We start from the raw sequence: 13,637 nt of genomic DNA on the forward strand, positions 1-13,637 counted from the left end.
GACCGCAAAAAAGAGGGATCGAGCATGTAAAAAAATTGTCCATTATGAATAGAAGCGGTATTGCACGCACACCAAAGGAAAGGCTCACAACACAACACGAAACACACACACACACAGGTACATTTTTGTTGTTTCAAATTGACTAAAAAAAAACAAGAGCAAAATATTACTGCATCACACTGGAGAGAATTCTTCAAAAGAAACTACATACCACTCTCCAAAATGCCTTAATACTGTTGCACGTACTTTATAAAGCAATTATATCACTATAAACGTTATTTTTCAAAAAGGGGGACAAGTTTCTTCTCAATTTCGTCGACAGAGGCTCCAGGGGAAAACCGCTCCACAGGCACACCATTCTTATCAATAAGAAAGGAAGTAAAATTCCACTTGATGGCCTTTGTACCAAGAAGACCGGGTTTCTCCTTCTTCATATACTCATACAGTGGATGGGCCTCACTGCCATTGACATTGATCTTAGCCATAATTGGGAAATCTGCCTTGAAACGTGTGCAGGCGAACTCCTTAACTTCTTCTGCCGTACCGGGTTCCTGTCCACCAAACTGATTGCATGGAAAGGCCAATACGGTGAAACCCTTATCCCTGTACTTGTTATAGAGAGCTGTCGCTGTCTCATAACCACCCTTTGTATATCCACACTTGCTGGCCACGTTGTATATCAATAGTGGATGTCCCTTGTGTTGCGCGAGATTGTATGGCTTTCCATCAGCGCCGTTTACCTGAAAGTCATATATGGTACGCGCAGCAACCATGCAAATGCGAGTGTTACGCCACATTCACTGTTTGCTTCTTCTGAAGCATTAATATATATATATTTATTTATTTATTTATTTATTTATTTATATCGATAAGCCGAGAGGTATAACGATGATAGAAAAAAAAGACAAGACGTGGGAGTGTTAGTAAGCAGCAAAAAAATATCAAATACACCTGCATTGCCAGACACACAATCCACCCATTGACTCATTTTCGAAACAATCACCAGATTCACTGACTACTCGGCTTTTCCAGAGCACCATGCCCCAACCCTCCCCCAAACAAAAAAAATAGTAATAGTAATAAATAATAATAATAATAATAATAATAATAATAATAATAATAATTAGTTCCAATTCCGACATTAATGAAAACAAGGAAAAAGGTCATCAGTTTCCTTGCCATTTGCGCCATAATAATATATATATATATATGACACAAAGAAAAGAGATTAAACGCCTATACGTCTTCCCTACCATATCTACGGCATTAGCCTTACCAACCCATCACCTTGGCAGGCCAAAGAGAGCAAGAAGCTTCACAATATTGCCAGAGTCCTTCCAGGAAGGGAAATCCCTTCATATATTAACTGGACCTTTATGAAGAAGAAAATCAATTAAATTGGCGTTTCATCGATTTAGCGCAATAAATGTACAGACCCATTCCTCCTTTAAATACTCATACAGTGGATGGGCCTCACTGCCATTGACATTGATCTTAGCCATAATTGGGAAATCTGCCTTGAAACGTGTGCAGGCGAACTCCTTAACTTCTTCTGCCGTACCGGGTTCCTGTCCACCAAACTGATTGCATGGAAAGGCCAATACGGTGAAACCCTTATCCCTGTACTTGTTATAGAGAGCTGTCGCTGTCTCATAACCACCCTTTGTATATCCACACTTGCTGGCCACGTTGTATATCAATAGTGGATGTCCCTTGTGTTGCGCGAGATTGTATGGCTTTCCATCAGCGCCGTTTACCTGAAAGTCATATATGCTTGTCATTATGCACTTTGATTTTACTCCTCCTTCACAAACACCAAAACAAAAAAAAAGATAGACCGCAAAAAGAGGGATCGAGCATGTAAAAAAATTGTCCATTATGAATAGAAGCGGTATTGCACGCACACCAAAGGAAAGGCTCACAACACAACACGAAACACACACACACACAGGTACATTTTTGTTGTTTCAAATTGACTAAAAAAAAACAAGAGCAAAATATTACTGCATCACACTGGAGAGAATTCTTCAAAAGAAACTACATACCACTCTCCAAAATGCCTTAATACTGTTGCACGTACTTTATAAAGCAATTATATTACTATAAACGTTATTTTTCAAAAAGGGGGACAAGTTTCTTCTCAATTTCGTCGACAGAGGCTCCAGGGGAAAACCGCTCCACAGGCACACCATTCTTATCAATAAGAAAGGAAGTAAAATTCCACTTGATGGCCTTTGTACCAAGAAGACCGGGTTTCTCCTTCTTCATATACTCATACAGTGGATGGGCCTCACTGCCATTGACATTGATCTTAGCCATAATTGGGAAATCTGCCTTGAAACGTGTGCAGGCGAACTCCTTAACTTCTTCTGCCGTACCGGGTTCCTGTCCACCAAACTGATTGCATGGAAAGGCCAATACGGTGAAACCCTTATCCCTGTACTTGTTATAGAGAGCTGTCGCTGTCTCATAACCACCCTTTGTATATCCACACTTGCTGGCCACGTTGTATATCAATAGTGGATGTCCCTTGTGTTGCGCGAGATTGTATGGCTTTCCATCAGCGCCGTTTACCTGAAAGTCATATATGGTACGCGCAGCAACCATGCAAATGCGAGTGTTACGCCACATTCACTGTTTGCTTCTTCTGAAGCATTAATATATATATATTTATTTATTTATTTATTTATTTATATCGATAAGCCGAGAGGTATAACGATGATAGAAAAAAAGACAAGACGTGGGAGTGTTAGTAAGCAGCAAAAAAATAGCAAATACACCTGCATTGCCAGACACACAATCCACCCATTGACTCATTTTCGAAACAATCACCAGATTCACTGACTACTCGGCTTTTCCAGAGCACCATGCCCCAACCCTCCCCAAACAAAAAAAATAGTAATAGTAATAAATAATAATAATAATAATAATAATAATAATAATAATAATTAGTTCCAATTCCGACATTAATGAAAACAAGGAAAAAGGTCATCAGTTTCCTTGCCATTTGCGCCATAATAATATATATATATATATGACACAAAGAAAAGAGATTAAACGCCTATACGTCTTCCCTACCATATCTACGGCATTAGCCTTACCAACCCATCACCTTGGCAGGCCAAAGAGAGCAAGAAGCTTCACAATATTGCCAGAGTCCTTCCAGGAAGGGAAATCCCTTCATATATTAACTGGACCTTTATGAAGAAGAAAATCAATTAAATTGGCGTTTCATCGATTTAGCGCAATAAATGTACAGACCCATTCCTCCTTTAAATACTCATACAGTGGATGGGCCTCACTGCCATTGACATTGATCTTAGCCATAATTGGGAAATCTGCCTTGAAACGTGTGCAGGCGAACTCCTTAACTTCTTCTGCCGTACCGGGTTCCTGTCCACCAAACTGATTGCATGGAAAGGCCAATACGGTGAAACCCTTATCCCTGTACTTGTTATAGAGAGCTGTCGCTGTCTCATAACCACCCTTTGTATATCCACACTTGCTGGCCACGTTGTATATCAATAGCGGATGTCCCTTGTGTTGCGCGAGATTGTATGGCTTTCCATCAGCGCCGTTTACCTGAAAGTCATATATGCTTGTCATTATGCACTTTGATTTTACTCCTCCTTCACAAACACCAAAACAAAAAAAAAGATAGACCGCAAAAAGAGGGATCGAGCATGTAAAAAAAAATTGTCCATTATGAATAGAAGCGGTATTGCACGCACACCAAAGGAAAGGCTCACAACACAACACGAAACACACACACACACAGGTACATTTTTGTTGTTTCAAATTGACTAAAAAAAAACAAGAGCAAAATATTACTGCATCACACTGGAGAGAATTCTTCAAAAGAAACTACATACCACTCTCCAAAATGCCTTAATACTGTTGCACGTACTTTATAAAGCAATTATATCACTATAAACGTTATTTTTCAAAAAAGGGGGACAAGTTTCTTCTCAATTTCGTCGACAGAGGCTCCAGGGGAAAACCGCTCCACAGGCACACCATTCTTATCAATAAGAAAGGAAGTAAAATTCCACTTGATGGCCTTTGTACCAAGAAGACCGGGTTTCTCCTTCTTCATATACTCATACAGTGGATGGGCCTCACTGCCATTGACATTGATCTTAGCCATAATTGGGAAATCTGCCTTGAAACGTGTGCAGGCGAACTCCTTAACTTCTTCTGCCGTACCGGGTTCCTGTCCACCAAACTGATTGCATGGAAAGGCCAATACGGTGAAACCCTTATCCCTGTACTTGTTATAGAGAGCTGTCGCTGTCTCATAACCACCCTTTGTATATCCACACTTGCTGGCCACGTTGTATATCAATAGTGGATGTCCCTTGTGTTGCGCGAGATTGTATGGCTTTCCATCAGCGCCGTTTACCTGAAAGTCATATATGCTTGTCATTATGCACTTTGATTTTACTCCTCCTTCACAAACACCAAAACAAAAAAAAAGATAGACCGCAAAAAGAGGGATCGAGCATGTAAAAAAAATTGTCCATTATGAATAGAAGCGGTATTGCACGCACACCAAAGGAAAGGCTCACAACACAACACGAAACACACACACACACAGGTACATTTTTGTTGTTTCAAATTGACTAAAAAAAAACAAGAGCAAAATATTACTGCATCACACTGGAGAGAATTCTTCAAAAGAAACTACATACCACTCTCCAAAATGCCTTAATACTGTTGCACGTACTTTATAAAGCAATTATATTACTATAAACGTTATTTTTCAAAAAAGGGGACAAGTTTCTTCTCAATTTCGTCGACAGAGGCTCCAGGGGAAAACCGCTCCACAGGCACACCATTCTTATCAATAAGAAAGGAAGTAAAATTCCACTTGATGGCCTTTGTACCAAGAAGACCGGGTTTCTCCTTCTTCATATACTCATACAGTGGATGGGCCTCACTGCCATTGACATTGATCTTAGCCATAATTGGGAAATCTGCCTTGAAACGTGTGCAGGCGAACTCCTTAACTTCTTCTGCCGTACCGGGTTCCTGTCCACCAAACTGATTGCATGGAAAGGCCAATACGGTGAAACCCTTATCCCTGTACTTGTTATAGAGAGCTGTCGCTGTCTCATAACCACCCTTTGTATATCCACACTTGCTGGCCACGTTGTATATCAATAGTGGATGTCCCTTGTGTTGCGCGAGATTGTATGGCTTTCCATCAGCGCCGTTTACCTGAAAGTCATATATGGTACGCGCAGCAACCATGCAAATGCGAGTGTTACGCCACATTCACTGTTTGCTTCTTCTGAAGCATTAATATATATATATTTATTTATTTATTTATTTATTTATATCGATAAGCCGAGAGGTATAACGATGATAGAAAAAAAAGACAAGACGTGGGAGTGTTAGTAAGCAGCAAAAAAATAGCAAATACACCTGCATTGCCAGACACACAATCCACCCATTGACTCATTTTCGAAACAATCACCAGATTCACTGACTACTCGGCTTTTCCAGAGCACCATGCCCCAACCCTCCCCCAAACAAAAAAAATAGTAATAGTAATAAATAATAATAATAATAATAATAATAATAATAATAATAATTAGTTCCAATTCCGACATTAATGAAAACAAGGAAAAAGGTCATCAGTTTCCTTGCCATTTGCGCCATAATAATATATATATATATATGACACAAAGAAAAGAGATTAAACGCCTATACGTCTTCCCTACCATATCTACGGCATTAGCCTTACCAACCCATCACCTTGGCAGGCCAAAGAGAGCAAGAAGCTTCACAATATTGCCAGAGTCCTTCCAGGAAGGGAAATCCCTTCATATATTAACTGGACCTTTATGAAGAAGAAAATCAATTAAATTGGCGTTTCATCGATTTAGCGCAATAAATGTACAGACCCATTCCTCCTTTAAATACTCATACAGTGGATGGGCCTCACTGCCATTGACATTGATCTTAGCCATAATTGGGAAATCTGCCTTGAAACGTGTGCAGGCGAACTCCTTAACTTCTTCTGCCGTACCGGGTTCCTGTCCACCAAACTGATTGCATGGAAAGGCCAATACGGTGAAACCCTTATCCCTGTACTTGTTATAGAGAGCTGTCGCTGTCTCATAACCACCCTTTGTATATCCACACTTGCTGGCCACGTTGTATATCAATAGCGGATGTCCCTTGTGTTGCGCGAGATTGTATGGCTTTCCATCAGCGCCGTTTACCTGAAAGTCATATATGCTTGTCATTATGCACTTTGATTTTACTCCTCCTTCACAAACACCAAAACAAAAAAAAAGATAGACCGCAAAAAGAGGGATCGAGCATGTAAAAAAAATTGTCCATTATGAATAGAAGCGGTATTGCACGCACACCAAAGGAAAGGCTCACAACACAACACGAAACACACACACACACAGGTACATTTTTGTTGTTTCAAATTGACTAAAAAAAACAAGAGCAAAATATTACTGCATCACACTGGAGAGAATTCTTCAAAAGAAACTACATACCACTCTCCAAAATGCCTTAATACTGTTGCACGTACTTTATAAAGCAATTATATTACTATAAACGTTATTTTTCAAAAAGGGGGACAAGTTTCTTCTCAATTTCGTCGACAGAGGCTCCAGGGGAAAACCGCTCCACAGGCACACCATTCTTATCAATAAGAAAGGAAGTAAAATTCCACTTGATGGCCTTTGTACCAAGAAGACCGGGTTTCTCCTTCTTCATATACTCATACAGTGGATGGGCCTCACTGCCATTGACATTGATCTTAGCCATAATTGGGAAATCTGCCTTGAAACGTGTGCAGGCGAACTCCTTAACTTCTTCTGCCGTACCGGGTTCCTGTCCACCAAACTGATTGCATGGAAAGGCCAATACGGTGAAACCCTTATCCCTGTACTTGTTATAGAGAGCTGTCGCTGTCTCATAACCACCCTTTGTATATCCACACTTGCTGGCCACGTTGTATATCAATAGTGGATGTCCCTTGTGTTGCGCGAGATTGTATGGCTTTCCATCAGCGCCGTTTACCTGAAAGTCATATATGCTTGTCATTATGCACCTTGATTTTATTCCTCTTTTAGAATAAGTAAAGCAAAGGGAAAGAAAAACAATATAAATACAAAAAAAAAGAAGAAACGTTCATTATTATGACCCATTTATTATCGGTAGCTTGTAGTACCTTGCTCAAATAGATATATCTGTTTTTTTTTTTTTTAGTGATATTGCTGTTAGCATTGTTGAATCACAAAACCAAAAAAAAAATGCAATGAAAACAAATGTAAAATGATACAAGAAGGTGAAGAGGGGAAAAAAGAGTACAATGGGTTTGGAAATAACAGTTTTAATCCCCCACTTTATATTTATCCCAAGTCTTCAACAAACATAGGGAGTGGAATTTCAAACCATCGGTAACCACCCACACGGCAGTACACCACATGCCGTAGAAGCTGCGGGGCATTGGTGGGTTTACATTCAGACACGCTATTGTCTAATGTCATGCGTGTAAACAGTGAAGAGAGGGATAATAATAATACTAGCAAGACACCTCGCAGTAAATGATGTACCTTTGTTGTATTACCCCAGCATGGTTCGTCATTCTTTACGTGATTTATATTACGGTTGCCAGTTATATCGTAAGAGTAAAAGAAGCAAGAGACGATCTTTTCTGATTCCATTAAGAAAGAATGAGGTGATGTACAGGAAAAGATATGATGAACACGTTCTATAAAGGCATTGTTTCCAATACATATCAACACATCATTGTTACATTGAAAACGTGCCAACTTCCACGAAGAATCACCATTAAAGGATATAATTGGATTGTGCACTTCACATGCCCCTTGAGCCACATTATCCGCTTTCGTGTACGGGATTAGCGACGGTGAAGGCAATGTATGAATAGGCAGAGTGAGTGATTTAGGGAATGTCTCCATTAACACTTGTTTTTCTAAGGGGCATGTAATATCGAAAAGTTGTTCTGTTTTTTTTCATCTGGCGAATATAGAAGAAATAGTATTTGACGATTGCAATGGCCAAGCAGTCGATTTAGCTGTTTAAATTCTCTATCGTCATCCTTCATAGATGTGCGTTCATTCTCTTCTCCTTCACAGAAATGAAATAAGGGCTGTTTCCTCACGTTAGAAAATCTTCTTTCATTACGGATCATGGAGGAGATAGATCACTCTTCATACATACTTTTCTTTTTCTTCCAATGGGGAATAGATGTTATTTCATCATTACAGCATACACTATATCTGTCTTTTATGGAATTATGTATAGGATCAGATGACATGTAAGATTTCTGATACACAACACCAGGAGACTCTAGTAGCATTAGTACATCCCCTTCTGCCTCTCTCACAGGAGAAAAATTATTATTATTATTATTATTATTATTATTATTATTATTATTATTATTATTATTATTATTATTATCCTGTAAATTCACCTAAGATTCCAAAGAAGGAACTATATTTTCTATTTCAAGAGGGTTATCATCTAGAGTATGTGTACCATCATTGTCATTCTCATCTATACCATTAGGATTCCCAGTAAAGGGCTCATTTCTCTCAGTTGGTAAAGTTTCCATATTTATATGAGGTGATGACTTCATTATTACAGGGACATTAATTCCCTCCCGTCCCAATAACATAAAGACAACATCTCCTAAACTCTGTTGTAGTGGTAGGTGTGTTTCTGCATGTGATAACAACAGATGATTAAGAGAAACATTAATTACAAGAGTAATTTGTGTAACAATATCTTTTTCCTCATGTGAAAAGGTGTCAGTATCATTAGATACTCTAACATCTACTATGGGTAAATAATAATTTTTTGTCGTATTATACTTTATTCCCGCGCGTTCTCCAAAAATAAATTTCACCCCATTAAATAATATATTTTCATTGTTATTGTAGCCAAACCACAGAGAGATTCGATAAAAAATATCTCCTGATGCGCTTTCTTCTCTTTTCCCTTCTCTTCTTTAACATCAATAATAAAAAAATCGTGATAGTTGAGAAGAAAAAATTGCCTAATTGAAACATCCTTCTCTACACAAAAATGGTTCAGTGTATTCATTTCTTTTTCTTCTTTTTCGTTTTGTAATGAACTCTTCGATTGGTCCTGATCTCATGATGGCCACTGAGACACCTTCAATACACTGATAGATATAACTTCCACTTCCATCATGAATATCACTGGAATATTCCCCAATAACTATTTAAATGATTCTGCCATAGACTTCAAGGGTGATGAAAGTGTCTCTGATTCTCCAAGTAAATTTACATGTAAAGAAGTTGGGAGTATTGAATCGATCCAGCGGGAGAAAGTTACCACAGGTGTCTTCATAAGAGTATCATTAGGCTTTTCCAACAGGGATGACGGCAATGAATACTGTTGTTATTTATCAGTAAAGTATATAGAATCAACTCTAGAATTAAATACTTTCTCTTCTTCTTTTTATTTAATAGTTCTGGCTCTACAGTCTCTTAAGGTACGTTGTCTAACTTCTAGACGTGATTCCATAGTTGTATAACCCTGAGAAAGAGAAAACAATTGTGTAATAGTCTTATTTGATAATCGTGGGTATAAAGGCATATCCATTTCATCACAGTGACGCAATGAAAGTGGAGAGATACTTTGTTGTGCCGTACGTAATGTAATGATTTAATCAACCCTATCCGTTATGAATGTTTCTCTTTCACTTTTACCAGTAAGCTTCCCAACTATACTCGCGTTAATAGAGCTGTCGTTAACGGTTACATTTTTCCATAACACAATATCATGTTCTCTTTTTACTGTCATGTGTAGTATTGTATCCTGAGCATATGTGTTAATTGTGTCTATGGCAAAGAGTGGAATAAACCGTTTCACCACAAAATTTAACAGTATTTCAGGACTTTCATTACCCACAACAGGTAAAGGAGAAAGAGATACTGATCCCTCCCCACTCATATGCAGTAAACGAACTTTGGTAGTATTGGCACAACCAAGTTTTACGACATTTACCACTAAACAATGGGAGGATTCCATTTAGGGTAGATGGACACTGATATTCGTAAATAAATATATATATATATATATATATATATATAGATTTAATATAAAGATATTTTTTGTTGTATTAAATATGGTTGTTTGTTGTGTTATTTGGGTTTTTATTTATTTATGTATTTATTTATTTATTTATTTATTTATTTTTCTTCTAAAAGAAAAAGCAATTCCATAGCCTAAAGAAAAAAAAGTATATGTAATATCGCTCTTCTTCCTTGTTTCCAAGAAACGAGTGATTCCACTATCCAACTGAATAACCTTGATAGACTCTTCCCCAGTAAAGCACACCCACACAGACACAAAGAAAGTGATAGAGAGAGAGACCTTCCTTCTCAGAAATCCCTTGAAGATAATGAAAAAAAGAGTATGAGATTTAATACATGACAAGTATTATGTAAAGAAGAAAAAAAAAATACACTATTAGCAAAAATTAAACGAAAACTAAAAAAAAGGGAAAAAGAAGCAGAACAAAAATAAATAAAAACAAATGCGTCCTTTCTATCGTTTCCGTTGTTTATGATTTCAGTATCCTTTCCTCCTTCTGTTCTTTCGTTTTTTTTACTTACTTTTTGAAAAAAAAAAAACACACAAACAAGTAAGTGAGTAAAAAAAAAAAGAAAGAACAAATGTGGAAAGCAAGATATACGCCCATACACATAGACAGACAGATAGATAGATAAAGTGTATCGTAATCGTTAATTCTTGAACTACACCTTTTTTTTTCTTCCCCCATCCCCACCCCCTTACAAAGCGTCTGGGGCAGCACCACCACGCACCGATGTTCGCTCAATCTCATTTGCCGTATTAATCACCTGTTGTGCAAAACGCAGTGCCTCACTAAGCGGCGCCAAATTCTCCTCCGCACTGCAGCCCGGACGCAATTTCCAGTGCACTGTGCTACCGCGTGAACGGAAGAACGTCAGACGCGACGTCGGTGTGAGTGTCTGCGGCTTATTGTGATGCGGCAGTGGGGGCCCACGGCCTCTGCCACGTGTGCGTTCCCGTCCCGCGTGTCCCGCACTCTTGTGGCTGTAAACACTGCTGTGGCGATCTACAAGACCTTGTGCGAGGCGATTCTTTAACGCGCGAGCCGCGGCGAAGTTTTCAATCCACAATGATGATGTACTATCTACGGTGAGATCGGTTCCCCGCGGTTTTACACGTGCCGTGTGTTCAACAATAATGCTTTCCACATTAAAGTCCTCCGACTCCGCATCTACTTCACAGACATGGGAGAGATCCATGCTTTCATAGCCAATAGTTGAACCGTAGTGAATTAAATTGTGTTCCGCCAGTGAAAGTTTGTCAAGAATGGCTTCTGCAATAGGAGCCGCAGGATGTTCTGTGTGTTGTTTCCATCGACGATAGGCGTGAATTTCAAGTTCAAATGGAAATGCCACAGTTTTCTTACGAAATGCACCAGCACCACCAGCACCAGCACCACCAGCACCAGATCCACTACCAGTACCATCTGTATTTATATTTGGATTTGGATTTGTATTCGTTGTGCCTGTTGTTGGGTTTACCACATTACTTTCTATGCCGGTTTCATCTACAGAAAAGACAGTCCATGTAAAAGTCACACCTGAGTTTTCCATGTCTAGAAGAACAAAACGATTCTCATGTGCGTCCCATAATGCCCTCGCCACGGAGCGACTCTGACGTTCATTTGAAAAGAAACAAATCTTAACAAGTGAAAAGATCGCCTCAGATTGAAGTGTCCCACATTCTCTATCTACCGCACGAGATACACATGTTGGAGCATCCTTAAGAAAATACAATTGCATAGATTCTTCATTCATGCGTTGCACAAACTCACTAAAGCTGGCATACTTAAGTGGTGTACTGTATGAACCTTCTCGAGCAAGGCAACAATAAGCTGCACCAAGATTTAAGTTAATAGAGACATGCTGCATACGAACATCCTCTAAGCTAAGAAGATATTTAAACTCATTAAAGAAATATTTCTGAAGAGTATCAAAACGAGTTGCGGTTAGAACAGGACTGTTTGCTAAAGATGATGGTTGTCCAATATTGGTTGCATTGGCACCTCGCATCTCAACAGTAAGTGGAAGAACATCATCTATATTTGTATAACCATCCACATCTTCGTGTAAACAAGAATTTCTTCCTGTCCTCGTAGAAGAACTACGTTGTTCTGACTTTCCATCTTCATTATTATGATCATCAGGTACAGATTTTTCTTCGTTTTCGGGAGAAACATCATACCCTCCTTCTTCTTGTGGTTTACTGTAATCTCCTTCTCGTTGTTTTTCCTGCAGATGTTCATTCACATTTTGGATGCCGGTGCTGCTGTTTTTGTCGTTATTGTTATTATTGTTGTTGTTATTGTTGTCCATACCTTCGTATCTTACTTCCCTCTGAACTTGTGTTTGTGGATGATGGCTGTGCATGTGTTGTTCCACATCGCTGTTATCATCATCACTGTCGTCATTACGATTATGCATATCCTCTTCCGTACCATCCATCGCAGGACGTGGGGCACGTGGTTTTCCCACACTGATATTCACCAAACGAATAAGTTTATTCTGCAGTTTAAACGGTTTAAGCCCTTTATGACCAAAGAGCTTAAGCGTAATAGGCCTATTAGGATTCTGCAGTTCTCCCACAATAACACAATAACGCCGCCGCTTTTCTCCACGAAACAGTAATTGGCGCACCGTGTCCGCTTCGTGATCGTTCTCACAAACACCAAAGTTCTCACGCATGTTAAGTGGAATATCTCGTTTCTGTCCGCCGTACTCCGCCGCGAGATGTTCCTCCGGTGCTCGCTGTTGCGATGGGCCAGAGGAGGCGGCGGGGAGTACTGCCGTTGTCACAGTAGTGAGCACAGAGGCCCCATCATTATTGTTATTATTATTACTGTTATTATTGTTATTGCTATTAGTTGTAGTGGTGGGTTGATCCGCACGCAGTGGTTGATTAAATGTGCCACGGCCTCGTCTTCGCACTACAGGTGGATTTGTTGTTGTTGTTGCTGTTGTTGTTGTTGTTGATAGTAGTAGTGGTTTCTCTATTTCGGAATGCATTTTTACACAATGGTTTTACGCGTCGTTTCCTTCTTCTTCCCTTTACTGCATTAGTGGTGGTAATATTAGAACGAGATAAGATTTACATGGAGAGAAGGGGGAAAAAAAGCAAATAAGAACAATAAAAGGCTTAAATAGTATTATGCACATACTAGTTGCATTTATCTACTCATACAGATACAGACAGAGAGAGAGAACCACTTTCTATTTAAGATTGATATTATAGACAACACTGAAAGAAAGGGAAGTGTAAACATATAATAATGTCTGCCACACAGACACACACACAAATACAACACCAGAGAACATCATGGAATCCCTATAAAAGGGTAAACGTAAAAATACACTAATAAACTCAACAAAATAAAACAAATAAAATATATATATACGATAATTCGATAATTTCATAGGGAATTGATGAAACACTACGCCATTCTCTTTATTCTCATACCCTACTTCAGTAGGAATAACATGTAATTCTACCCATTATCACGCAATGCTGTTCTTTTCTTA

At 38.9% G+C, this 13,637-nt stretch overlaps 11 protein-coding genes across 11 annotated transcripts; 1 reads left to right on the forward strand and 10 right to left on the reverse strand.

The window, feature by feature from the left end:
• Window positions 1–275: 275 nt before the first annotated feature.
• LSM04_004297 (Glutathione peroxidase) lies at window positions 276–797 on the reverse strand (the record flags this gene model as incomplete). The annotated part of the gene is made up of 1 exon (XM_067331313.1): window positions 276–797. One exon carries the CDS (start codon window positions 795–797, stop codon window positions 276–278), a length of 522 nt encoding a protein of 173 aa, XP_067192148.1.
• A 1,312-nt stretch (window positions 798–2,109) lies between these two features.
• Window positions 2,110–2,631, reverse strand: LSM04_003367 (Glutathione peroxidase; the record flags this gene model as incomplete). Its single annotated transcript, XM_067331314.1, has 1 exon — window positions 2,110–2,631. One exon carries the CDS (start codon window positions 2,629–2,631, stop codon window positions 2,110–2,112), a length of 522 nt encoding a protein of 173 aa, XP_067192128.1.
• Window positions 2,632–3,231: 600 nt separating this feature from the next.
• Window positions 3,232–3,606, reverse strand: LSM04_000179 (Glutathione peroxidase; the record flags this gene model as incomplete). The annotated part of the gene is made up of 1 exon (XM_067331315.1): window positions 3,232–3,606. One exon carries the CDS (start codon window positions 3,604–3,606, stop codon window positions 3,232–3,234), a length of 375 nt encoding a protein of 124 aa, XP_067192058.1.
• A 337-nt stretch (window positions 3,607–3,943) lies between these two features.
• LSM04_005400 (Glutathione peroxidase) lies at window positions 3,944–4,426 on the reverse strand (the record flags this gene model as incomplete). Its single annotated transcript, XM_067331316.1, has 1 exon — window positions 3,944–4,426. The coding sequence occupies one exon, from the start codon at window positions 4,424–4,426 to the stop codon at window positions 3,944–3,946; it is 483 nt and encodes a 160-aa protein (XP_067192169.1).
• A 329-nt stretch (window positions 4,427–4,755) lies between these two features.
• On the reverse strand, window positions 4,756–5,277 carry LSM04_002429 (Glutathione peroxidase; the record flags this gene model as incomplete). Its single annotated transcript, XM_067331317.1, has 1 exon — window positions 4,756–5,277. The coding sequence occupies one exon, from the start codon at window positions 5,275–5,277 to the stop codon at window positions 4,756–4,758; it is 522 nt and encodes a 173-aa protein (XP_067192107.1).
• A 1,305-nt stretch (window positions 5,278–6,582) lies between these two features.
• LSM04_003036 (Glutathione peroxidase) lies at window positions 6,583–7,071 on the reverse strand (the record flags this gene model as incomplete). Its single annotated transcript, XM_067331318.1, has 1 exon — window positions 6,583–7,071. The coding sequence occupies one exon, from the start codon at window positions 7,069–7,071 to the stop codon at window positions 6,583–6,585; it is 489 nt and encodes a 162-aa protein (XP_067192121.1).
• A 308-nt stretch (window positions 7,072–7,379) lies between these two features.
• On the reverse strand, window positions 7,380–8,353 carry LSM04_001825 (uncharacterized protein; the record flags this gene model as incomplete). The annotated part of the gene is made up of 2 exons (XM_067331319.1): window positions 7,380–7,996; window positions 8,269–8,353. The coding sequence occupies 2 exons, from the start codon at window positions 8,351–8,353 to the stop codon at window positions 7,380–7,382; spliced, it is 702 nt and encodes a 233-aa protein (XP_067192091.1).
• Window positions 8,354–8,467: 114 nt separating this feature from the next.
• On the reverse strand, window positions 8,468–8,671 carry LSM04_005415 (uncharacterized protein; the record flags this gene model as incomplete). Its single annotated transcript, XM_067331320.1, has 1 exon — window positions 8,468–8,671. One exon carries the CDS (start codon window positions 8,669–8,671, stop codon window positions 8,468–8,470), a length of 204 nt encoding a protein of 67 aa, XP_067192170.1.
• A 537-nt stretch (window positions 8,672–9,208) lies between these two features.
• On the forward strand, window positions 9,209–9,556 carry LSM04_000755 (uncharacterized protein; the record flags this gene model as incomplete). The annotated part of the gene is made up of 1 exon (XM_067331322.1): window positions 9,209–9,556. The coding sequence occupies one exon, from the start codon at window positions 9,209–9,211 to the stop codon at window positions 9,554–9,556; it is 348 nt and encodes a 115-aa protein (XP_067192065.1).
• A 131-nt stretch (window positions 9,557–9,687) lies between these two features.
• On the reverse strand, window positions 9,688–10,053 carry LSM04_000285 (uncharacterized protein; the record flags this gene model as incomplete). The annotated part of the gene is made up of 1 exon (XM_067331323.1): window positions 9,688–10,053. One exon carries the CDS (start codon window positions 10,051–10,053, stop codon window positions 9,688–9,690), a length of 366 nt encoding a protein of 121 aa, XP_067192061.1.
• Window positions 10,054–10,817: 764 nt separating this feature from the next.
• On the reverse strand, window positions 10,818–13,124 carry LSM04_005055 (uncharacterized protein; the record flags this gene model as incomplete). Its single annotated transcript, XM_067331324.1, has 1 exon — window positions 10,818–13,124. The coding sequence occupies one exon, from the start codon at window positions 13,122–13,124 to the stop codon at window positions 10,818–10,820; it is 2,307 nt and encodes a 768-aa protein (XP_067192160.1).
• Window positions 13,125–13,637: the final 513 nt, after the last annotated feature.

Source organism: Trypanosoma melophagium (genome assembly GCF_022059095.1).
Source record: "Trypanosoma melophagium isolate St. Kilda chromosome Unknown ctg20segment0, whole genome shotgun sequence".
Taxonomy (NCBI): Eukaryota; Euglenozoa; class Kinetoplastea; order Trypanosomatida; family Trypanosomatidae; genus Trypanosoma; species Trypanosoma melophagium.